Source organism: Paroedura picta, chromosome 5 (assembly GCF_049243985.1).
Source record: "Paroedura picta isolate Pp20150507F chromosome 5, Ppicta_v3.0, whole genome shotgun sequence".
Lineage (NCBI taxonomy): Eukaryota > Metazoa > Chordata > Lepidosauria > Squamata > Gekkonidae > Paroedura > Paroedura picta.
The window spans coordinates 56801466-56826319 of NC_135373.1; the positions used below are offsets into that span (position 1 = coordinate 56801466).

At 44.5% G+C, this 24854-nt stretch overlaps 1 protein-coding gene and 1 pseudogene across 6 annotated transcripts in view; both read left to right on the plus strand.

Moving 5' to 3' along the window:
• Positions 1 to 15982: 15982 nt before the first annotated feature.
• On the plus strand, positions 15983 to 16294 carry LOC143839055 (large ribosomal subunit protein P1 pseudogene; annotated as a pseudogene).
• Positions 16295 to 23001: 6707 nt separating this feature from the next.
• The window catches only part of LHFPL3 (LHFPL tetraspan subfamily member 3), a 184170-nt gene continuing 182317 nt past the window's right edge, over positions 23002 to 24854 (plus strand). For all 6 annotated transcript variants that reach the window (XR_013231100.1, XR_013231099.1, XM_077338151.1 and 3 more), the window contains exon 1: positions 23002 to 23947. Coding sequence is in view for 4 of the 6 variants with exons in the window: in XM_077338151.1 (XP_077194266.1) it covers positions 23476 to 23947 (472 nt within the window). In the remaining 2 variants the exon portion in view is untranslated. The remainder of the gene's footprint in view (positions 23948 to 24854) is intronic.

Below are 24854 nucleotides of genomic sequence, written 5' to 3' on the forward strand. Positions count from 1 at the left end.
CCTTCTGCAAATGAATCCTTGTAATAGTGATACGATTAAAGGCATGGGGCTTGATGGTTTTAAATCCAAAAAAATATTGTCTTTGGGACTATGATTTGAAGTGACATGAAGTTCCACCATTGGAGCATCAAGTACTTTATGTCTGATATGTGACCTGTGTTCTAACACACATGTTTTTATAGGCTTGGAGGACATGTCTACATATAGTAAGGAACAAGGACAAAAAGCCAAATATAAATTGTAACAAGAATTGCAGTTAGAGAAGCTGTTAGAATACAAGACAATATCATGACCAGGTACAGCCAAGTTATCAGATACAACAAAAGCTGCACAGGCTGCACAAACCCCACAGTGATGAAAACCCTTAGGTTTATGGTCTACATCATCGGTCCCCAACCCCTGGGCCGGAGACCGGTACCGGTCCATAGATCAGTCCTCGCCCTCCTCCCTGGCTGCTCCTCGGGGGCTGCCATGCCACTGGCCCACCTTTGGTGCTCTCCAGCAGCCACCATGGCTGGGGCTCCCCCTTGGTGTGTGGCACTGCACAGCTGCTACTGGCAGCGCCTCCCAGCAGGTAGCAAGAAGTCAGGGGTGCTGGCGGGAAAGCAAGTGGAGCAGGGGCTCAGGCAGCAGCAGTGACGTCCCTTGGCAAAAGACTACCCCCCCCCTGGGCCTCAGTAAAATTGTCAAGCATTGACTGGTCCCCAGTGATAAAAAGGTTGGGGACCACTGGTCTACATGTTTAATCAACTGAAAATCCATATGAACAAGAAAATCCTTCAAGTTCAGACCTATTTCAGACCTATCAAAGGAGGGCTTTCACACCCAGGAATGTTCTGTATCAACTTTCAGTATTTATGAATAATCCTTTTAATAGCAGAGGAAAAATCGGACTATTCCAATGAAAACAATGTATTATTTCCTCAATCTCTCACATATGTTTGAAAAAGAGATGACCTGCTAATAGTGTCGGCTCTAGATCTGGATTTTTGAACCTAGTCTTTTGGGATAACCGCGAGAAAATAAATTAAGTTCCAATTGCTGTGCTGCGATGCAGTAAGATGTTACAGAGGCAACTATTCCACTTGTAGTGGAGGAACTAGTCATAAGGGTGATGCAAACTAAAATGAAAACTGAATTTTGATCAGAGGCTTTTCTGTAAATATTGACTTGAAGACTCCCATCTTGATTCAAAGATATGAAGATATCTAAAAATGAATTGGACTAGGATTCAATTGGACCAGTAAATCTAATGGTTGTTTGTATTGTGTTGATCCACTCAAGGAAGTCCAAAGCTTTAGACTGATTTTTAAAAATCACAAAAATTCAACATTCAACACATCACAAGTGCAGCTAAAAGAAAGCTCTGAGTAACTGCAATCTAAAGGTGGCAGAAAGAGCTGGTGGGGCGTTGGCCAGTTTCTTGCTGCCTGGGCACCAGCATATTGAGGTTACAACTGGACCTTCCATCACATGGTCTACCAGAGGGTACAGAATATTGTTGACATACTGGAACTCCAGAATATTTATTTCTATATTCCCTTCGTGTTCAAACAGAACACCCAAGCCAGTGAACAAATATAAAAAACATCCTACTAAAATAACACAAGTATCAAATTTTCTTCTAGAATTCATAATGGCTACAAGCCACATGAATTGTTCAGAATAAAAATCTCTGACCTACATTTTTTAAAGTGGCCATTTTTTCCTTGATATCCCTTCTTACAATAGCTGTCATTGGTTCCCTCATGGGTTGAGTGCTATACAAAGATTTCAAGAAGAAATGGTCTGTGAGCTTCTTCAATTGATCTGCTCTCTGGGGCACAGTTGAATGACATCCCATTGTCTTCTGCTCCCTTTACTCCTGTTAGGAATGCAGGGTCAAAGCTGTGAATGAACTGCAGGCTCTTCTCGCTGACTCAGCACAGAATCCTTAATAAATTTCTGATTGCAGAATGTTTGTTTCAAATGTGCTAAAGAGAAAGAAGCCAAATCATTTTCTATATTCCAGGCTGTATTCCCAGAGCATAGGAAACAGGCTGAACCAAAGTCTTTTTTCTTAACTGAGCAGATTCTTTAAAGTTGTACTCTCATAACAAAGCTCTAAAGGGCAAAGGTGGCATAGAACATAGAGCAGACAAAAATAGTAGCTGTGTGCACCATGTAGAAAACATTCAGACAGAAGCAGTAGCATAAGACCTTTATTAGGAGCAGCTGAAAGTCATAAAGTAGTATTGCTGCCATTTTCCAGGTGAGGCCTTGAGATCTCCCAAAATTACAATGGCTCTCCAGATAACAGAAATCAGCCCCCCTTGGGGAGGGTGGACTGTATGGTATTGTATCCTACTGAGATCTTGCCTCTCCCCAAACCCTGCACTCCCCAGGTTCCGCCCCTATATCACCAGGAGTTTCCCAACATGGATCTGGCAATCCTACCCTGCAAGAACAATACATCAGAGGGGGGGAGGGCTGAGAGGAATTTAAAATATCGTGTTTCAATCAAAAATATTTATACCTTGCTAGAAGTTCCAAGGGAAAATATGAAAGTATGTTACAAAGTATTTTAATTTGTTGTTGTTTTTAGTATAGTTCCTCCTTTGGATGAAAAAGCAGCTGTCTGAAAAGCAAGGTGTGTTTTGCTTAATCACACAGATGCAAAACTGATGTAAAGTTGCAATCAATTATATATATCCTGAGAATACAATGGTCATAGCAAACACTCTTTTCCAACAACCCAAGAAACAACTTTACACATGGACAGTCAACACAGAAATCAGATTGACTATGTGCTCTGCAGCCAAAGATGGTGAAGTTCTATACAGTCAATAAAAACAAGACCAGGAGCTGATTGTGGTTCAGATCATCAGCTTCTTGTTGCAAAATTTAGGCTTAAATTGAAGAAAGGAGGGAAAAGTACTATGCCACTCTGGTATGAACTAAATCATATCCCCGACGAATATACAGTAGAGGTGACAAATAGATTTAAGGAATTAGATCTGATAGACAGAGTGCCTGAAGAACTATGGACGGATGTTCGCAACATTGTACAAGAGATAGCAACTAAAACCATCCCAAAGAAAAAGAAATGCAAGAAATCAAAATGGCTGTCTGAAGAAGTTTTACAAATAGCTAAGGAGAGAAGGGAAGTGAAAGGCAAGGGAGAAAGAGAAAGATACACCCAACTGAATGCAGAATTCCAGAGAAAAGCTAGAAGAGATAAGAATGCCTTCTTAAATGAACAGTGCAAGCAAATAGAAGAAAACAATAGAATGGGGAGGACCAGAGATCTAGTCTGGACCCAGGTTCAAGACAAGTGAGAAGCAGAAGTTGTTTTCCATTGCTTTCCTCTACAGAGTATTCCTTTGTGGTCTGGTCTCCCATTCAAGTAGTGATCATGCTTAGCTTAGCTGATGAGATTAGGCTATACTATACAGCCTTCCCTCCCACAGTTATACATCAGCTCAAACAGGGTTGTGTGGCCCAAGGAGAACCTAGTCATTCTAGTGAAGAGATCTCACAAAACTACAATTTCTAGAGGCGGGAGAACCTACGTGGATAAAGTTTGCCTCCAAATGACTGCTAATTTTTTTCTAAATAGATTGTGTTTTCAAATATTCAAACTTATTCCTAAATAACTGCCATGTCTTTTCTCTCCCAGTCCCAGGAGGTGATGAGGATTTCCAGCCCAGGGGTTTCTGGTGTATCTCCTAGAATTCAAGCAGTGCTTTTGTGTTGGCGCATTTCATTCATTATTAAAAACAAACAAATGGCCCTCCCTTTTGTTTGAAAAGCTGTCTCCCAGTTCATATGTTTTGTTTCCCACTCAGCTAGATGGCTTTCACAAGACATCAAGAAAGGCAGCACCGCTTTCCTGCTAGTTTCCAGATATGAGCATTCTGAACCAACAAGCTCACTTTCTACTTTATTATACCTTCAAACTAAATGTAAAGTGGCTTATTGTAATCAGTATATATATAATGATTCTACTTAAAGAAATCCTTGAATGTTTCAATCATACTTAGAAACCACTTATTCATCAGCTATGGCGGAAATCGGAAAGCTCCAAATGATCGGAAAGCCCCAAATGATAAGAAATAAGTGGGAGAACAGAAATATATTAAGAAAAAAAGATACTTTTTAAATAATAAAAAGAATGGAATAGCAAGAGAAAAGACACAAAAGATGAGAGTATGCTGTTAAATTCAACAAATAGAAAATTCTAGATCTAAAAGAATTTCTGTCTGTGTGCATGCTTCCTTTCATAAGAGGTTGTGTAATGATTGATAATTTCCAGGAAGCCATGTAAGAAGTGGGGAAAGGGAGGAAAGGTAAGGAAGAGAAAAATGAATGAAAAAAGCTTGGAACAAGGGGGGAGAGAGTAAGAGAGACCCCCAAAAAGACAAAATTCTAGAAAACTCACTCCACTATCAGTATAGAAGTAAAGAGATAAAGGAATGCACTTCTAAAAACAGTACAATTGTAAAGGGTGGAAGACAGTAAAGCACAAGGATTTCCACTATCTTGCTGGTAAAAAAAATCTTTGCTGTTCTAGTGTTGGTGCAATTGTTTCTCCTAGGGTACCCTTTTTTGTTTTTTGTTTTTGTTTTTTTGAAGCAAACTGCCTGGAGCAATGAATAGGTGTTAAATCATTTAGGCAAAGCAAAAAGAACCCCCCAGTTAAAACACAAAATGGCATTGCAGAAGCTAAGCAGGATCAGCCCTGGTCAACATCTGGATGGGAGATCACTAAGGAATATGAGGGTCATTATGCAGCAGCAGGTAATGGCAAAGCACCTGCGAATGTCGCTTGCCTTGAAAACTACAGAGCTGCCATAAGTTGGCTGCAACTTGACAGCGAAAAAATAAAGCAAAAAAAAAACCCTATTCTGTGTACATGGTTGTAATTAATAGGTATGTTTTTGTAAGAATGAATATAGTGTGGGTGGTGGGATTGAGAGTGTTTTTTGCTAGCTTAGTAAATGTATTAAACAATGAAGAGAAAGTCTGTAACATCTGTTCCTCCTACATTTTCTGCCTTCTACTCATTAAATATTTCCTGTTTTTATAGCCATGACAAGACAATCCGTTGGCAAAGAACAACCTCAAACCCTACCAATTACCATCTCTTTACCCTTCTTTCATATAAACCAATCAAATTAAGTGAAGCTCAGTACAAACAAGAATGAGTGTCCAAGCTCAGTCCAAACAAAAATAAGACCAGACCAGTGGTCCATCTAGTCTAGCATCCTGTTTCATGCATTAGCCAACTAGTTGCCCCAAAGGGAAAAACTAACGGGGCATAGAGGCCAAGACCCTTCCGGGAAGCTGCCTTCTAGCACCGGTATTTGAAGGTCTTCTACCTCTGAATATGTCCCTTTTAAAGTCATCTATCCCTGTGGCCATCAATATTTTCCATGATGTTACTGCGTGCCCCCAAACTCTAGGGCTGTCAATTTTGGGTTGGGAAATTCCTGGAGATTGTAGGTGGAGCCAATGGAGAGCAGGTTTTGGGGAGGGACCTCTGCAGGGCATAATGTCATAGAGTTGAACCTCCAAAGCAGCCATTTTCTCCAGGGGAACTGATTTCTGTCACCTGGAAATCAGTTGCAGTTCCTGAGGATCTCAAGGCCATCCCTGGAGGCTGGCAACCATACTGAGTTCTTGTGTTATGGAAGAGGGAGAAAAAAACTCTTTCTAGCCTCTACATTCATCAGTGTATCTGACCAGCCCAAAGTCACCCAGCAAGCTTCCATGACAAAGTATCTGGGTCTCCCATATTCTATTCCATATTCTGTTCCACCATGCTGACGCTTTAAAAAAGAAGCTGTGATGGATGTGCTTTAAAAGCTCATAAGTGCTGTATAAATTAAAACATGTGACAGAATGTGAAGGATTAATGCCTCACACAGCCAGAGGGCCTTTGAGTGAAAGCCTGCTCAAACTGATTTCATTGAATAGTGCCAGTTGAGACTGGGAAGGTTGGCAAGGGAGAGTGGGAGGATCACTGAAGACCCCCCCCCATTCAGGCCAGAGAAAGGGACAGATCTTCTAGGTTAGAGAAGTAATTCCCTGTCCAATTGAAAAGGAAGATAGCTTGAAAGAGTGGAGTGATCCCTGGTTTGTTAAGAAAGAAGGGTTTTGAGATACTTGGTAGTGTATCCCTGCCTTCTGAAACTCGAAGAGCCAGTTAAATTGAAGAACTTAACAGTTTGTGAAAAGTTCAAAACTCTTGCTCACTAGAAACATATTAAATGGAGCTTGAAAATTTAGTGTTACCTCAGAATTGTTATTGTTTCTGCACCGCAGACATTTACTCCTAATTTCACTTGACCCTTTCTTCTCTACATTGAATAAAATATTTTGTTTATTTTTGAACTTTCAAAAGCCTCTCGTGTGCTATTTGCAGAAGTATAAGTTAAGGAGGTGATCTTATCTCTTCCTGCAAGTCCCTGGGCTGAGCCAGCATCATACTTAATTTAAAAGCCGGGTGCTACCCAACAAAGTGCCAGCCCTCTGATTGGCCCTCAGTGGGAGGGGGCTTTTTCCTGCCCCCTCCTCCTTGCCACTTCTGGCACTTGCCAGGAAGAGGGAGAGCCAGCAGGAGGTAAGCACCCAGCTGTCCACCACCTACATACTGGCTGCACTGCTCTCTTGGCTGCTGGGAGAGCCTGGGGACAGCTGGCCACATGCTCCACTGCTGCTCCACTGCTCTTCCTGGCCACCAGGTAAAGGCCACCAGGGAATCTCCTCTGCCCACACTCCACAGCCATCACCACCACCATGTCTCCCCAGCCTCCTGGCTGCCAGGAGAAGGTGGGGGAGGCCACCTCCTCACTGCCAGCAGAGGCCGGGGAAGCCCAGCCGCATGTGCTCCCTTGTGTCTGCGTAGCTCTTCCTGCCCTCCTGGCTGCCATGCTAGACCAGAGAAGACCACCCATGTGACTTCAGTGACACCAATGATACTCTTCCTAGCTGCCAAAGTAGGGTGATGAGACCCCTCCATAAGCCTCCAGCCCAATTTTGAAATGGGCCTTTCTACTAGTCAAAATATAACAACATGAGAGGGTGAGAAGAAAATAGCTAAAGGGGTTGTTCATTCAGAACGGAATAAAAAGCAGAGGGAGACTCGTGCATGCGAGGGAGGAAAGAGGATGAGATCACCATAGAAGGCTTCTTATCTTTGATGACTTTTGCATTAACTACACTGACATCCTCTTTGATTTGGTAGTACCTTCCCTAATCTCAGATACACACTATATTCCATCTGAGCATCAAATATTGATTATTAAAATAGCTTCCAGGCATCCTGGAGGTATCTGACACTCCCTTTCTGCACTAATTCAGGCTCTTGTGATGTCATAGTTGGGATAACAGTGATGTGCTGCAGGAACTCCATTTTCAACGAAATCTCTGTTGAATCGAAAATTCATAATCCTTTTCTCTTGCTCTTATATGTGGACCTTTCAGAATGTGCAAAGAGTCAAAGGTGCTGAGGGTGGGGGAGAAACACGGTAAACAAATGAGGCCTTATTTAAGCATAACATGTATCGAAATGTGCTGCCTGAGAAAAAGCGACTAACGTTGATGAGTGCCATCTATTCTGATTATCTCCGAAATGGTGACTGGGAATGGGGGAGCCAGCAGTGCTAATTACCTATTTGAAAGAAATTTCTGTAAGCGTGGCCATCTAATTAATTTGAATTGGATCTGGAGGTGTTGTTATTCCTGTGTGATGCATGAATCATTGAGTCACATCATTTGCATTGACCCTCTCAGAGAGGGCATTTTATATGCTGGTAAGGAAATAAACACAGCTGGCAGGTGTATCGCTTATTGTTTAGCGTATTGGGAAATGTACAGGCAGTGCCAAGGGAAACTTGACAGTAGATGTCGCAACAAAATTATGAGTCTGAGAGTTTCATTTATTTCAATTTGAAAACAAGCGCATTGAATTTTTGGGGGAAAAAGGCACATCTTAACTTTGCTGAATGCAAGAGTCTCTAAGAGGTCAATCCTAAACACAGGTCTACACAGACTCCCACTGTGGTCTGCTCAGTAGGGCTCACTCCCAGGAAAGTGTTCTTTAGATGGCACTATGTGTCTGCATGAGAAAACCCTTCACTTTTAATGATCACATTAGTTAAACACGCTTTCTGCTTGTGTACTATTCGCTCTCTTGCTGGTGTTCCGGGATTTGGAAGTGTTGGATAGGGACAGTGTCAGTGGAAAAGAAGCAAGAAGCTAATATTGAGTTCCTGCTGATGCTGACTGGGGGAAAGTCCCGCTCAGTTCAGAGGGGCATACTTCTGAGAAATCATGCAAAGCATTGGGCTGCAAGGTATTGGAAAATTGTATATTACCCTTTTACATGAAGCTGCCTTTCACTCAATCAGATCATTTGCCCATCAGTCAGTATTGTCTACTCAGACTGGCAGCAACTCCCCAGGGACTCAATCTTTCACATTACCTACTTCAAGATTCCATAATTTGAGCTGTTGGGGACTGAAACTTGGACCTTCTGCATGCCCGGCTGATGCTCCGCCAGTGAGCCATTGACTTCCCATTGTATTTAGGACTATTTTTCTGCTCCTTATGTTGGAAGATATTATTGTGTGCCAGATTTCAGTCTAAGGTATAGAATGATGGGATTTCAGCATGTGTACCTGGGATCTTGGCAAGGCAGTGTGAGGTTCTTCACCAGTGCTTAAACACCCATGTGCTGGGGTTGGCCACACAGCAGAATGGCATTAGAAGACCATGTTATAGGGTTGCCAACTCTACTGGAAAGTTAGTGGGGAATTGTGGGTGAAGCCTGGAGGGGAAGGACCTCAGTAGGTTTAATGTTGAGGGAGAGGCTGGTAGGAAGGATGCAGAGGCAGTTCTACTGTTTTAGTCTATGGTATCTTAACTGTTTTACCCAATGTTTTAATACTGCGCCCCAAGATGGCTGAGAGGGTGGTCCTACAAGTTGAATTTTAAATAGATAAAATAAATAAATACAGCTCACTCTCCACAGCTACCACTTTCACTGGGGAACTGATCTTGGTATAGAGGTTAATTCTGGGAGCTCATCAGACCCCACCTAGAGGTTGGTAACCCTACATGGTTACTGTTAGGTTCTTGTAATGCAATGATTGACAGCTTTTCTCTCATGTGGCCTTTTTTGTTACTTGGCCTATTTTCTAGTCCCAAAATGCTAGCAACAGTCAATAGCCAGACCAATGCTGTCAATGCTGTGGTGGGACCAGAATCAGGAGCTGGCTGAGGTGGTTTGAAAGAGCTTCACTTTGCTAAAGACCATTTAGCTCCCTGTTTTTTTAATGATTGAAACAATATTGCTGCAGTAATATATGGAAAAGCCTATACGAAATCTGATGATGTATTTTAGGGTCTCTTTCAGAAACTGTTCAGAAAAGTCAATTGGTCTAAAAAGCAGCAACCAAGCGAGTATCAGGGGTTGGCTACACAGACTGTATTACCCCTGTGCTATAAGATCTGTACTGGTGATCCTTCTGTTTCCAGACATAATTCCAAGTATTGGTTCTTAAAACCCTAAATGGCTTAGGGCCAGGGTACCTGAAGGAGCATCTCCTCCCATATTATCCAGCTATAACATGCCCCTCAAGCCCTGCTCTCTTTCACCTTCAGATGTGAGGTGGATGGCAGCTGGGGACAGGGCATTTTCTGTGGTGGTACCTTACCATTAGAATGCCCTTCCCTCTGGATCCTCACCTGGTGCCTGCTTCACTTACAATGAGGCTATACACCGGGCACTGAGGATTTTAATTAGATGGTTTTACTTTACCAGCTTTTTAAAGATCTGCTTTGTTTTATGGTTTTATTTTGTTTATGTGTAACAGCTCCTTTTAATGGCTTGTTGTTATACTGTGGTTTTGAGTTGTAAGCTTCCTTAAACAGGGCTCTGTAGAGGCAGCACAGGTATCTAATCTCAGTAATAATGAAACAATTTTTTACTGGTTCAGAGGTTCTGAAGCCATGTGTGCTGCTGCTGAGCCACATTGCTTAGTCAACAGATGCTACAATAGTGCCAACAGGCAGACTGGGAAGGTCATCTTCCATCTGCAGGTCACCAAAGGAGGCAGATTATTCTCCAGCAGCAACAAGCATTGTTGGGGAACAGCATGTCCCATTTCCCAGGCTGCCTGTGTGATAATGCTTATCTATACACATCTATGCTAATACTTTGTATAGAAAACCCCAGCCTAAGCAAGGAAACTCTGCCAAAAGCAACATATCTGCTGTTGCACACTTCATTGAGTTCACTGAGTATTCAAATGCACAAGGATCTTCTTTCAGCTTCTCTTGACATGAAGTTCCTCGTGAATGTGCAATCTGACCAAGGGAGCCATCGGGGAACAGAACCTTAATTGAGGACATGAAACACAAATTGTTAAATTGAAGTTTGCTCTAACAATGTCTCTCTCTCGTCTAGGTATCAGGTGGGATGACCAACACAGTGAAGTGATGAGGTCAAATACTGTAACACATTAGCCTTCCTATAATGCATCCAAACAGAAATTCATCAATGCATTCTATTAAGTCTGCGGTTCAGCAGACACAAATGCAGTTTCTTTGAAAACAGCAGCTCTTTATTGAACACCAACTCCAACCAGAAACACCAAACAGCAAGCAACAAAACTCATTAAATATATATACAGTTCTGATAGCCCACCAAGTAACCTGATTGGCCCTTAATAGAGCCCTGCTATTTGTCGTTTCCACAATTTATGTGACTGGTCAGTTTACCATCCAGTTAGCAAATTGTTCAAGCGTATGTCCATGTCAACATACATAAGACATTCAAATATCTAGAATATTTGGCAGAGTGAAAAGCTAACAGCAACTGTTTAGCCTCCCACCAATTTAAGACCTGACAGATTCTGCACTCCATCTCATAACTTGTAAAATCAATAACAATTCCCTGTATTGCCTTCTGGATTAAACTCTTGATTTGCTTTGATTGCAAAATCCGGAATCTGGAGGAAGAAAAGTACATTGTCATCCACTGCAAACTGCACACTACTTCCAGTTTGTTTTGTACGAATAGTTTTAATCTACTAAGTCTAAACTTTAGATTTAGAGGTTTGTTTCAAATTGACACACAGTCAGAGGATATAGATACCGTTACTCCTCCTTTCCTTAGGCAGGGATTGTTATGCTCGAATGCAATACATCAGATATTTCTTTAACCCAGTTTGGCATCTTAGAATAGCCTCAGATGCAGAAAAGACTGATCCTCTTACCAGATTTCTGCAGTGTTCAGCCGAAGCATTTTTGTGGTGTATGGGATTGATTAGCTTCCAGAGCTGACAACTAGGGATGGCAGTCGCCTGAGACAAACTGTCAAGAATTGATGCCTGTCAGTATGGAGTCCTTTACAAAGTGTTGTTTAAGGTTTTGTTATTCTTGGCAGCCACTTGAGAGACGTCAGCTGAATGAAGTCTCTGCTGCTGTGTCCTTGTACTCTAAAATGAGAATAATTCTGCTTCTGTCTCCTGTACCTCTCTTCATATCTGCAGTCTAGCGTCCACTGAAGCCACTTAAAGACGTGAGATCAAACAATGTGCATTCCCATGACAGCATCAGCAAATATGGAGGGCACTGTCCATATTTCCAATTCTGTGCCACTTGCTCTGCTGCTGCCCCCACTCCTCTCTGTCAGAATCATCCCCAACACACTTCTTAGAGAGAGTAACTGTGGTATAGTGCTTAGTGTGTCTGACAAGGATCTGGGAGACTCAGATCCCCAACTCTGCCGACCAAATATGCCATTTCCTGGCATCAGTTGAGCGGAAACTCTTAAGTGTATACAGTGTTTTCTATACAGACCACTGTTTCCACCCAAACTCATGCAGTGGATCTGGCTCATGAATGTCACCAAGGTGTAGTTAAGTTTTGTTAAGAGAGAATGAACAGTTTCCTGAGACTGATAACCTTTCTAAACAATGAATAGATTCCTGCACTCTTTGCCAAGCAGTAATTCTTTACAACTATTAGTTCTTCACAGCTACAAACCTCTCCACTACTGCCATCATCATGGGTTGATGGCATCGTGAGGGCATCCAGCTCTGCATTTAGAAATACCTAAAGACATTGGGGGTGGAGCCAGGAGTGGGTGGGATTTGGGGAGGGGAGGGACTTCAGTGGAATATAATACCATGGATCCCACCCTCTAAAGCAGCCATTTTCTCCAGGAAAACTGATCTCTTTAGTCAAGGGATAAAGCTATAATTCCAGGGAATCCCCAAGTAGAACTTGGCATCCCTAGTCAGGATAGCTTTATGAAATCTTCCCAGTGGTGATAATCTTCTAGTTTTTATTGATGCCTATGCTGATATCCAGAGTTTAAAATACTGATCACCACTTCAGCAAATGTTGCACAAGATTTTTTTTTCCATTTTATGGTTTACCAACTGTTGTTAAAAGTGACTATAGGCTGCTGTTTTAGAGTCTGCAGGGTTTTTTCCTGTTTCAAACGTAGAAAAATCACATCACAGTGGCTGCAAACAAATGAAAAGGCTGAGAGATTTATGCAGACACTCAAGAACATTTTACAGATTGCTGCAGCAGAGGGAGCCAATACAAAGCAAGAGGCTTCTGCACAGTTAGGAGACAACTGCTCATTGCTCCACTGGCCTGGCATCAGCAACTATTACTTTTGGAAAACAGATATGGACAAAATTGCCTTGAATTGATGTTTCATACAAAGATGCATCCTTAGGACATCGTGGTGAGGAGGCAAAGCTCATAATGAAACAATATGCTCACACGAGTGAGCCAGAGTAGAACCTTTTGAAGTGGGAGAGGTAAGGAACATTCAGCCTTGAAACAATCACTAGCTTTCTGTTCTAAGCATTATCAAGTCACGCACATAAATGGCACCATGATTACCATGCAGAGGGAAAGCCATCCAATCATAAGAAATGTGTCTCAAATTAAACCACTTATTAGCACTCCAACTCCCAGATCAGGTAATGAAAAGGACAGTCCTGACTTACCTGGAGCTGCACCATTGCAGATGCAATGGGCGAGGCCGAGAGAGAGAGCACATCTGGCTGCTGGAAGCCCATTAAGGGCACAAGCGGCCAGGGGTACCAGGTGAATCGGGCCAGCACCCGTGCTGACGAAGGAGTGGGGAGAAGGAGCAGGGTAGCCCCCCTTTATTTAAGAGGCTGCATGTGTGCCACACTCCCCTCTTCCAGCTGGCCTGTTGGTGATGCTTCCCACCCTCCCTCCTTGTGCCGGTTCTTACTTTTTGTTATTCTTGTTGTCACAGCTGGCAATTTGAGGCATGGGCAGAGCTGTTGTTGGCGGCCAGTTTGAATCTGCACACCAGACTGACTGGAATAGTTGTCTCCTTAAGAGACTGGTTACATGCCGAGTAAGGCCTGCCCTGGCAGGGGCAGCTGGATGGCAAGTGGGACCGGGTAGCAGAGGGTTGCCACCTAGAGGCCTGCACCTGCTGGCAACCAACAGCTGCTGCCTCCCAGATGGCCAAAGTGCTGGTTCTGAATGTGCACTCTGCTGGCTGACTGAGTGTGCACCTCGGTGGTCAGGAAGGCCTCTGGGAACAGAGGTCCTGGCAGTCTGTTGACTGCCTAGAATGGCAATGCCAGACCCAGCAGGGGCAGCCTTGTGGCACTCAGTGCCAGATGACAGAGGGTGACCACTCAGAGGCTTGCAGCCAGTGGCGCCCAACAGCTGCTGTCCCCCTCCCAGGGTGGTTCTCAAATGGCAAAGCTTGCTGACCAAGTGTGTGCTTCGGCCACAAGGAGACCGCTGGGAACAGATGGCCCAAGCAGTCCACTGACTGCAAGAGGACAGCTCCCCCCTCCCCCGCTGCACCCTGTTCCTGCAAATAAATAAAGCTGCGGCCTTGTTTACTCCCATTTACTGTGTCCTAGTGCTCTTTTGGCCCAAACATGTCCACCTGCTATGCAGTGATTTCATCCACAGTGACAATATGATATTTCTGATACTTCCAGTGTACACAATCCAGAATCATTATCCACTCCAGAGACAGAATCAGCGTTACCCACCAATGTCTAGTCATCATGCCCAAAGTTATTTGCAGGACTGTGTCACGTAAAGTTGACTATTCTTTCCACTGGTTCATTTGTGCAGTTTCTTCTCTCTCTTTTTCATGAAGAAGATCAAGATGGGCACTGTGTTTGTCTGTCTGGAGTAGTAAAAAAAAGAGCAAGAGTCCAGTTGTACCGTAAAGACTAACAAAATGTGTGTCAGGCTTTCATAAGCTTCTGACAACTTATACCACAAATGCCACATTTTTTTTTAATCTTCAAGGTGGTACCAGACTCTTGCTCTCTTCTTTCTAATGACATCCGATCTGGTACGCTTGGAGCACTGCTTCACTCTGCATCGTCCAAACCCTGTTTCTGTAGTTCCTAAGTCATTCTTATGAGCCCTGCCCCATTCCCCAGATAAGTGCTGCAGCAAGGTTCTAGCCAAGTGAGATATTGGGTGTAACAACAGATTTAATTCCCAAACTGCCTTTGTCAAAAGAGATGGCATGACCCAAGAAGCAAAATTCAAACTTGTTCTTTGTGGAGTACAGTAAGTCCTTTCCCCCACTGTCATCTCATTCTCATTTTCTGTTTCTGAACTAAAAAGGGAGCAGGGGTCTCTGGACACTCTCAGGAGCATCTTAATTAGAGTAATGAGCTACCAGGTGAGTATCAGTTCAGTTACTGGCTTTTAAAAGATGTGAACAGAGACAGCTATTTCATCGCTGGCCTTGGAGTTGCAGGAATGTGTGAAAGACTGCACAGTGAACTTTCAGTCCATTTGTTCTATCTTTCTATCTTCATTCTTTATTCTACCTTTCTGTCTTGTGCAGTTTTAAATCCCCTCCTTCCCCCGTAGGGTTCAAGACAGCAGATATCATTCTCCATTTTATCTTCCCAACAACCTTGTGAAGTGGGTTAGACTGAGGGTGAGTGATTGGTTCAAGGTTGGCTGACAAGCTTCATGACAGAATTGGAGTTTGGATGCAATGTCTCGATGCTGAACTATTCAGGAATGACATTCAAGAGTCAGATGTCTCCTCTGGGTTAAAAAAACGTGGCCAAAGAACCTTCAGTGATTTTTGTAGAGGACAAATCCAAGTAGTTTTATTACTCCGTATCGTTTGTACATGTAATATAAAAGCATAAGCTTGAGAATGACCTTATTATCATGGTCATGAATGACATAATATCGTGGTAAAGAAGTCCCTAGTTAGCATTTCAGCTCAGTCGCAAACCCTTAGACTCTGTTCCCCATATTTAATACCTATAAAGGCTGGCTGTTACAACAGCAGATACTTTGCTAGTAAATTATTTTAATTTTATTTATTTATTATTTGATTTATTTCCTGTTACTCCCGGCAAGCTGTCTTGCAGCAGGCTACACAAAGCAAACCCCACATTAAAATACAAAAGTCCCCATTAAAACATACCCTGGTGGCAAAACTATCTCCCATCCCCACAACCACTGGGACAGTCTTGGTGCATCATAGGAGCCAACAACTGCTGGCAATCCACCAGTGGCAATGATCTGACATGGGGGCGGTCTCTTCTAGGGGTCCCATCTGATCTTCTATGTCCCAGACTCAGCCATAGACCTAGCAGAAGAACTCTGTTTTGCAATCCCTACAGAAAACTAAAAGCTCCTGCAGGGACACTCAGCTCTTCTGGGAGCTAATTTCACCAAGTTGGGGCCAGGACCGAAAAAGCCCTGGCCCTGGTCGAAGCCAGGTGGACTTCTCGGAGGCCAAGCAGCACCAACAAGTTACTACCCACAGAGCGTAATGCCCTGTGGAGGGTGTAGGACATGTAAATTATACTACACATTTGCCAGAAATGAGAATACACACCTTCTTTTCATCTTCTCCTTCAGAGGCATGTACGGTGCTTCACCTGACACTAAGGCCAAGATTAGCACTGTGTACCTGCTCCCTGTCATGACCTCCATTTCTGAGCTCACTTGCATTCAGTCTACATTGATTCTTCACAATGATGTCACGATCACAGAAGAGGAGATAATGCTCTTATCAAAGCAGCTGGAGCGAATGTTGAACCTTTCTCGTTAGGTTTGTTTGTAAAGGCTTTCGCCAACACTGACATCAGAAGTCTCATAAGTAATATTGGATCTGTTGGTGGTGCTCCAGACTCTGCAGTCCCTGCTGGAGGAGGAGGCCATGCAAGTGGTGCTGCTCCTGCTAAAGAGAAGAAAGAAGAAGCACAAGGAGTCTGAAGAATCTGATGATGACTGAGGCTCTTTGACATAGTCTCAGCTACCAAACTTTTTTTCTACTCTTTTACAATAACGATACATTTTTTAAAAGAGAGAATACACACTGTTTCCAACCTGAAAGTCACCATCCATCAGAAAAAGAACTTTAAAGGGAGACTCCAGAGTGAAACTAACAAACGACATTTTCGTAAAAAGTTTAGCATTGTCTCCCACTGTGCTGCCCTAAGCCTGGCACACACAGGGTTAGTGCAAGGGCAAGCACGGTTACAAAGTCAAGCAAGTTCAAAGCAGGTACCAGAGAGTAGTCAAAAGTCCAGTCCGGGTCTTATCAGGAATTGCTAGTGGATGAAGTCCAAAGGAGAACGGAAAGAGTTGTCGTTTATCTTTACCAAGGTCAAGCCGGGAATCTGTGGAGCATTCAATCAAAGCATAGTCTAATCGGGTGAAGCAGGGTCAAGCTGGGAATCAGTCAAGCAGAGCTTCGCCGAAGCGTCGGGGAGCAGGAAACCAGTCAAGGCAACGGGTGGACATGTGCACAAAGTTGCAGCCACACTGGGAAGCACTTCGGCTGTGCTTAAGAACAAGCTGAGCTGTCACACCAAGTGGCTGCACCTGGCATTCAGCCTTCCTCCAATGAATGAGCCCCACCTGAGCCCAACCTAGCCTGTTGCTGTAGTCTAAGCTGAGCACTTTGCCTGCGTGTTGCCAACGTTGTCCTCCTGCATTCCCTCCTGCTCTCCGGAGATGAGTCTGGGCTGTTCAGGGGTGTTGCTGCAGGCTGAGGTAATGCTGGTGCAGAGGGCATGGTGCTTGTCTGGCTGGGACCTGGTTGTGGCTCCCTATCGGGACTTGCCTCTCTAAGCAGCACCCTGCTGCTTTGCTCCAGCTCCTCCATTTCTTCCTCCAAGGGAGCTGGCAGAATGAGCTCAGGCAGTAGTGCAGAGGCACCCTCTGGAGACTAGACCTGTAACTGGAGATGCTGGGGACTGAACCCGAGTCCTTCTGCATGCAAAACACAGGCTCTCTCACTGAGCCACAGCTCCCTGTCATTTTTAAAAATAACATATATTTTTAATAACTTTTTATAATTCATATGCAACATATGCATAGTGAGGATCAGTGTTGTGTCTATGCCTTGATCTGAGGAAGTAGGCTGTAGTCCATGAAAGCTTCTGCCTGAATTAAATTTTGTTGGCCTTTAATCTTTAACATGTTGCCAGATTTAGTGCAGCTTCCATCAAAATATAAACTTTTAATATACTGTCAGTCTTTACTTATTGCTGTTCCCCTGTTTCCCATGCTAGCCTGACAATAATCTCACTGTTCTATTTCTGGGAGTGTCCTTTCTGTCCTTAGAAATAAGCCAAGGAGACTTACTTTTAATTAAATGAGCTTAAGATCAGGGTGCCAGTCAGGTCAACTGTTTCTGTTGCTATTTGTTTTCATTGCAATGAACTATTATCACTCCAAGACCGAAATCAAAATAAATAATGTATTAATAAATAATAATTCTGCTCCTACCACAGATACGTACACCAGAACCATGACACAAAAGCTGGCGCCAATGTAATTTCTCATCAGTGGGGAAGGAAATCTCATCAACCTGCCCCTTCTGTTGACTAGGGAAAGTGCAGGGGCCAGAAGATAATAAAAAACAAAAGAGAGGCACAATGCAAAAGTTAAGTCCTATTGATCAATAGCAATCGCTCATCAGCAAGCGGCTCCTCTGTTGCTATGGTGACGGTAATACTACTCCAAAGATCTCTGGTCTTTTGTACATTCTTATTGCTTCTTTGTAGTTTGTTAATATAGACCTTGAAGATTAATATTCAGCCAGTTTTGCATAAGCAACATTCAAAACTGTTTACAACAGCTTTGTCTCCCTGGTGAGGCAAAGAAAAGAAAACATAATATGGGTACGTGTGTATAACAGCTAAAAATGGATGAACCAAGAACTGAATGCACCGAAACTTTTCAGTGTTTACAAGTATGGAGTTTAGTATGATCCAGAACTCTTGCTTGGACTCTCCAGATCAGAGTTCCATCCTAGCTCAGATGCCTTGTTCCTTCATGAGTGAGGAGTTACAATCACTCCTAGAGGAACGCCGAAGGAATACTTGGGCTATACTTTCTTTTTAAAATCAAGACAGGCTCTGCGTCAGTTAGAAACACCTCAGAACTTTTAAAATAGATGTATTCATAGCTCCACAAAATATCATGGCAGCCAAAAATAGCCAGAGCTGAGAAATATACTATTGCCATATTTCCAGGAGTCCCAAAGAAGGATTAGTTATGTTTATAAATCATTAAGAGAACCCTGTGTTTGAAAAAGGCTCCACTCCCACATCATGAAAGTAAAGTGAGAACTTGTGCTATGTATACATGTTAATTTTGGAAGAGAGATTCCTGGTGGGCCATGCCGTGGGCCACAGTTACTTTCTGGTTGGTTTTTATATATTCAGCTATGACTCACTTGCAGCCATATTTAGAGGCAGACTAGAGGTTAGAAGAAGACAAGTTTGTTTTTATACTCTACTTTTCACTACTCAAAGGAATCTCCAAACGGCTTACAATGGCTTTCCCTTCCTTTTCCCACAACAGACCTCTGAGAAAGTTGGCTTCATGTGGAGGAATGAGGAATCAAACCTGGTTCTCCAGACAGAGTCCACTGCTCTTAACCACTATGGCACACTGGCTCTTACCAAGATGGCATGCTGATCATACAAATATTAGCTCAGTGTCTCCATTTATAATTCAGAACCTTCAATGAAGAGGCATTGCTTGTTTGTCTAGCAGGCTTGCATCCCATTCTTCCTTCAAGGAGTAAACTAACTAAACACCTGAACACATGAAGTTGCCTTATACTGAGTCAGGTCTGAGGCCTCTCAAGTTCAGCATTGTCTACTCTGATTGGCAGGAGCTTTTCATGGCTGAGATCCACATGTCTACAGGACCATCTCAGGGAGTGTGTCAAGAATTATCAACTGGCCTGTCAGAGATTAACACATGCTACACATATACTACATCCTCTGGATGTGAGTATTTTATACTAGAAATGTAATTATGAAATATCTGTTCCAGGCCAGGCAGATGGTTTATGAATTCTAAATATAAAAATACAAAAATACACATGTAATGATATTATCAAATTGAGACATACCAACTGGCCATATTTACATTTCTAGTGTGTGCTGTTATTATTTAGGCCACGGCAGAAGGCCCTCTGGGCCAAAATGCATTTTGTCTAGTGGTTTATTGTATGTGTAAATATAACTAACATTTTGGTCCTAGTTATTGTATGTGAAACTTACTGTATTTGCCGGCGTATAAGACGACTGGGCGTATAAGACGACCCCCCAACATTTCCCCTCAGAATATAGAGCTTGTTACATTACATTACAGTACTCTGGGCCACTATGGGTAGCTATGTCTATCCCAACTGAAGTGCGCCTGGCGTATAGGACGACCCCCCCACTTGGAGGCATGTTTTTCAGGGGGGGGAAGTAGTCTTATACGCCAGCAAATACTGTACATTTGTTGCTGTATGCTACCTAGATGTATTGCAATACCTGCTATTTTGTCTACATTCCATGTATGTTTTTAATTTGTAGTTACTGTGCATTTAGTAATAAACTGATGTGTTTTGTTCTATGTTTTAGCTGCTCAACTTTCTATGTTCTTGTCTATTCTATTTCTGCCATGAAATGGCTAGCTGGCTTTTACCATCCACCATTCCCTAGCTTCAGAGCCACATCTGAAGGACATAAGATGTGCCAACTTGTAGCTGCGGGATCCTTTTCCTCCTTTTTCAATGAAACATGAAAGGTCGGCAGTAAAGGAGATTCTGTTGAAATGTTAAGACGACACTGATTCTCTCAAGATTCTAACCTCTTTCAAGTGTTTTTCCTTGGAAAAAGCAACTATCAGGAAACTCTAATCCTGTACCTACATGAAGGAAGAGAGAAACTTATTATGGGCAATAACAGCTAGCATCATGTTCCTGACACCAGGATCTGGTGCTACTTGTATAAGGATTACATTTATAGATATACTAGTAGTAAAGCCCATTGAGTGCTGTAATACAGAGGGCTCTAGCTCATGGTTTGCTGTGGGTTTTGTGCCTCACTTGGAAGATGGCAACCCTAAAAGGAGGTCTTTTTGTGCACATCATAGGCAGAAGGGGAAAGCTTTTCCTCCTGAAAAGGAAAACACACACATGCCCACAATGCAGATTCCCTTGCATTGTTCTCACCTCCGTAAGGGGCTGTTAGAGGCTCCCTTCACAGCAGGCCTGAAGGAAAGGGAGGGATTCTGAGTAAGATTCGCAATTGGCCTTGAAGTGGGGAGAAAACCCAGCACTAATTTCAATACATAATCCATTGGACTCAGGAAGCCAATGTAGTAGAACTGTCAGTGCATCGTACTAGGATTTGAGAGACCAGAATTCAAATATTCCCCTAGCCCAGCCTTTCTCATCATTTTTACGGTTGAGAAACTTTCTTGAAACATTCTTCAGGCTTTGAGAAACTCCAGAAGTGGCATGATCATGTAGAATATGGTTGGGAAGCATAGCTGTGGACATGCCTGCCTGGGACTCCTCCCATTCCCATACCCTCTAGGTCCATCATTGGCCATTTGGGGGGGAGGGCAGGTTGACATGACCATATATGGTCATATCATCCAATAAATATTTAACAAGTTTTTAAAATGTATTAAAAAATAATTAAGTTCCACCCATTCAGGAAATCTTTCCAGGACTGTCAAGAAATTCCAGGTTGAGAAAATCTGCCTTAGCCTAACTGACTTCACAAGGTGGTTGTAAGAACAAAAGTAAGAACCATCAATGACCATTTTGCTCCACGGAATAACATAGTAGGGTTTCCCCACTGAGAATATAACTTTTCTGCAGTAGAAAATACTGGGAATGGAATTATGAAAGTCGACATTTCACCATGAACAAAGTGAATCTGATAATAGCATTGCAAACACAGAAATTCTGTGGCTGAAGCAACTTTGTTGGAATGTACCCATAGCCAAGAAGGCAGTTGATGCTAGTTAAATACTCGCTGTTGGATAAATCCTCTCTCATGCTGACATCTGAATACATGCTGTTGAGGGGCAGAATCTGTGGCAGAGTCTCAGCAAAATTTTTATTCAAGTGCACACTTTTAGCCAGCTACTGGTCCCCAGTTTCATTTTAAAGCTAACCTGCCACAGCTCTTTCTTGGTACACCTGCAAGATCCAGGTGGATTCAAATGGGTAGCTGTGTTGGTCTGAAGTAGCACAATAAAATCAGAGTCCAATATCATGTCTTTGTGAACCACAAATGGGTTTGAGGGGTCTGATTGGCTGGTTTGGCAGGGAGTTATCATGTGGCTGTGTTTGGATGCTGTGACACAGGGCCATTCCGCACAACGGGCAATGTTGCTAAATCTGTATGCTATTGAAAAGTGCTGCAATCAATAGCGGAAGGTCTCAGTAACGCACACAGCCGTTTCTATCGAAAAAAGGGCTATCCCACTAACGCTGTTCTTGTAATGCACAGGTTTCCGGTCTCGCCAGAATCGCAACAAAGGAGGCGATATTTTTTCCTTGCTTCCTCCTGCTCCTGGCCGTCAATCAAACAGAACAGCCAATTAACTGTTGTGTTCCTGCTTCCCTTTAAAAACTGCTTTTTAAAAACCTGAAAACACCTGTAGCAATGCATATTTGTCCAGTTGATGTATCAGAAAGTCCTTTTTCGCTGGCGAAGGAGCTGGCGCTTAATCGTTTACACACTCTTAAAGTAAAAAAAAAATCCCCCCCGGTGCAATTTCTGGCCGAAATTACGGGCAGTGTTGAATAGGGGGCTGTATTATGCTTGGAAACTTTACAGACAATTGCTTGTGGAGGGACTTCAGCCAAAGAAGCATCGCTTATTGGTTGCTGTTGCCGGTTTAAGGGGGGAAATGGCACTCGCGACGCCAGAAGCTCGGGTGTGAGAGCTTAGGGAGGGACATGCTTGCAACTGCTATATTGAGAACACACATGCCTTTTTCGGATGTCTTGCAGGTTGTTCTCAAGAGTCTAGCGGGTTTTTTAGGGGGAATCCAGTTTTGTGGATTCCCTGAAAAGCACAACAACGAAGCTATTTTTGTGGGAGTGTTGCAGATTGTGTATGATGTTGTGCGTAATATTAAAAAAATACCATTACACAATGGTAAGACTTCAGCAACATTAACGCTGTGCAGAATGGCCCACAGTTTACTAATGTAACAGGATTAACTTTTGCTTATATATTCCTACTGTTATGATGGCCAGTTCATAGTCTGAGGAAGAGGGCTTGCACTCGAAAGCTCACGCCTAGAATAAATCTTTGCTGGTTTTAAAGGTGCTACTGGACTCTGATTTTAAGATCCAGGTGGGTTCACGGTCCGGTGAGAACCGGGCTGACTTTTCTTTTTACAACTCTTCAGTCAGTCTTACATCACCTATCGCTGACCATGTGACTTAAACCTCCCCCTCTTCATCCCCACACGGGCTCCCCAGTTATATTTGTAAAGTGAAGGTAAAAGCGGGGATTAGTCCAGGACGGCAGATAAAAGTGGCGTTGAAAGCGCGCGTTCCGGGGAATGGAACACCCCAAGGACCCATCCTGAAATCGAACCTCCCCCTGAGGATGGTAGGCGCGTCCCCTGGAGGCGTGCAAAGCACTGAGTGGGCGACTGGCTCTTTCCCGCCAGCCGGGGACGCGGAGAGCCAACAGGTGCCGCTTTGCCTCTCTCGGAGATCCTCGCCTCTTGAAGCGGCCCTTCGCCGACGCCGCTCCTCCACCCGCGCCCGGCTCCCCGCTCGAGCGAAGGGGCCCTCCGGGGAGGGGGCCGCCCGTCCGCCTCCCCCCGCCGTAGCCGCCCACTTCCCAGGGGCGCCCGCCCGTCCGCCCGCCTCTGCCGGAGCGCGACTGCGCAGCAGCGCCAGCGGCCAGGGGGACGCTGCGCTAAGGGGGAGCGAGCGTTGCTTTGCGCGGCACGAGGGGCTTGCGCGGGGCTGCCTGCCTGCCTGCTTGCCTGCTTGCCTGCCTACTTTGGGCCGGCCGGCGGGGCGCGGGCGGGACATGCAGGCGCGGCGGCGGAGGCGGCGGGAGAGCTGGTGAGGCTGGGCGGCGCGCGCGCGGGCGGCACCCGGAGCGAGCGCCGAGGGGCTCTGGTGGACGGGCGACCATGCCCGGCGCGGTAGCGGCGGCGGCGGCGGCGGGGCCGGGGGCGGCGGCGTGTGCCGGGGGCGCGGCGATGCTCCCGGCGCAGGAGGCGGCCAAGCTGTACCACACCAACTACGTGCGCAACTCGCGGGCCATCGGCGTGCTCTGGGCCATCTTCACCATCTGCTTCGCCATCGTCAACGTGGTGTGCTTCTTCCAGCCCTACTGGATCGGCGACGGCGTGGACACCCCGCAGGCGGGCTACTTCGGGCTCTTCCAGTTCTGCACCGAGCAGGGCATCTCCCGCGAGATCGCCTGCGCCGGCAGCTTCGCGGACTTCTCCGGCATCCCCTCGGGAGCCTTCCAAGCCGCCTCCTTCTTCATCGGCCTCTCCATGGTGCTCATCATCGCCTGCATCGTCTGCTTCATCCTCTTCTTCTTCTGCAACACCGCCACCGTCTACAAAATCTGTGCCTGGATGCAGCTCACCTCCGGTGAGTCAGGGGTTAAAACTGGCCGGTCCACGCCGGGGGGGGGGGGGGGACGGGGGAAGAGGAGAAAGAAGAAGAAGCAGCTCGGGGGTGTGGGCTACCGAAGAGGGTGGAAGGAGTTGGGCTGGGGTCACTTTACCTTGGAGGCAACCATCCTTTCTGTCCTGGGCCTGCTCTGCAGGGTTAACAAAGGTCAGGAAAGCGTGCTTGGGCTTTTGGGATGGCTGGGTGCAAATATTGCCAAATATTGCTGGCACTCGAATTAACAAAGGGTGGCTTAAAGCCCACTGAAGAGTGATACATTGTCCACCAAGAGTGATACGTTGTCCAAAAGAGTGTGTGTCGCATGAACAGTGTTAAAACCGTTCCCATGACAGAAGAGTACGCAACCCAGCATGAAAACAGTCTCATGAACAAAATTCACATAGGCTGCTTAGTGTTTTTCAACCTGCTTACCTTGTAGCTGTTGAGCACATGGGGGGAAAACTAGGCAGTTATAAATGCACAACTACTGCATTTCAGACACACGAAAAAACTGGTAGTTTGATTGTTGCTTGGAGCAGTGGACAGCTGTTTCGTTCTTTCCCATAGTAATGAAACTTGGGGGTATCAAATTAAATTAAGTGGATGGACAGTAGAGTCAGGAAAAGCAAAAGGCACTACTTCTTCACTCAGTGTCTTTAGATTGTGGAGTTCACTGCCAGTGTCTGTAGAGACGTCCGATGTCTGCAAGATGGCTTTGAAAAGGGAATTGGTTCTCTCCCATGTGAATCAGTCTATCAGTGGCAACTAAAAGGGGCCTCCATATGCAGAGGCAGTCAACCTCTGATTGACATTGCTGGGAGACAACGCTATCCAGCAGAAGGCCTTGGGTCAGCGCCCTGTGTGATCACAGACTCGGTGATAACAA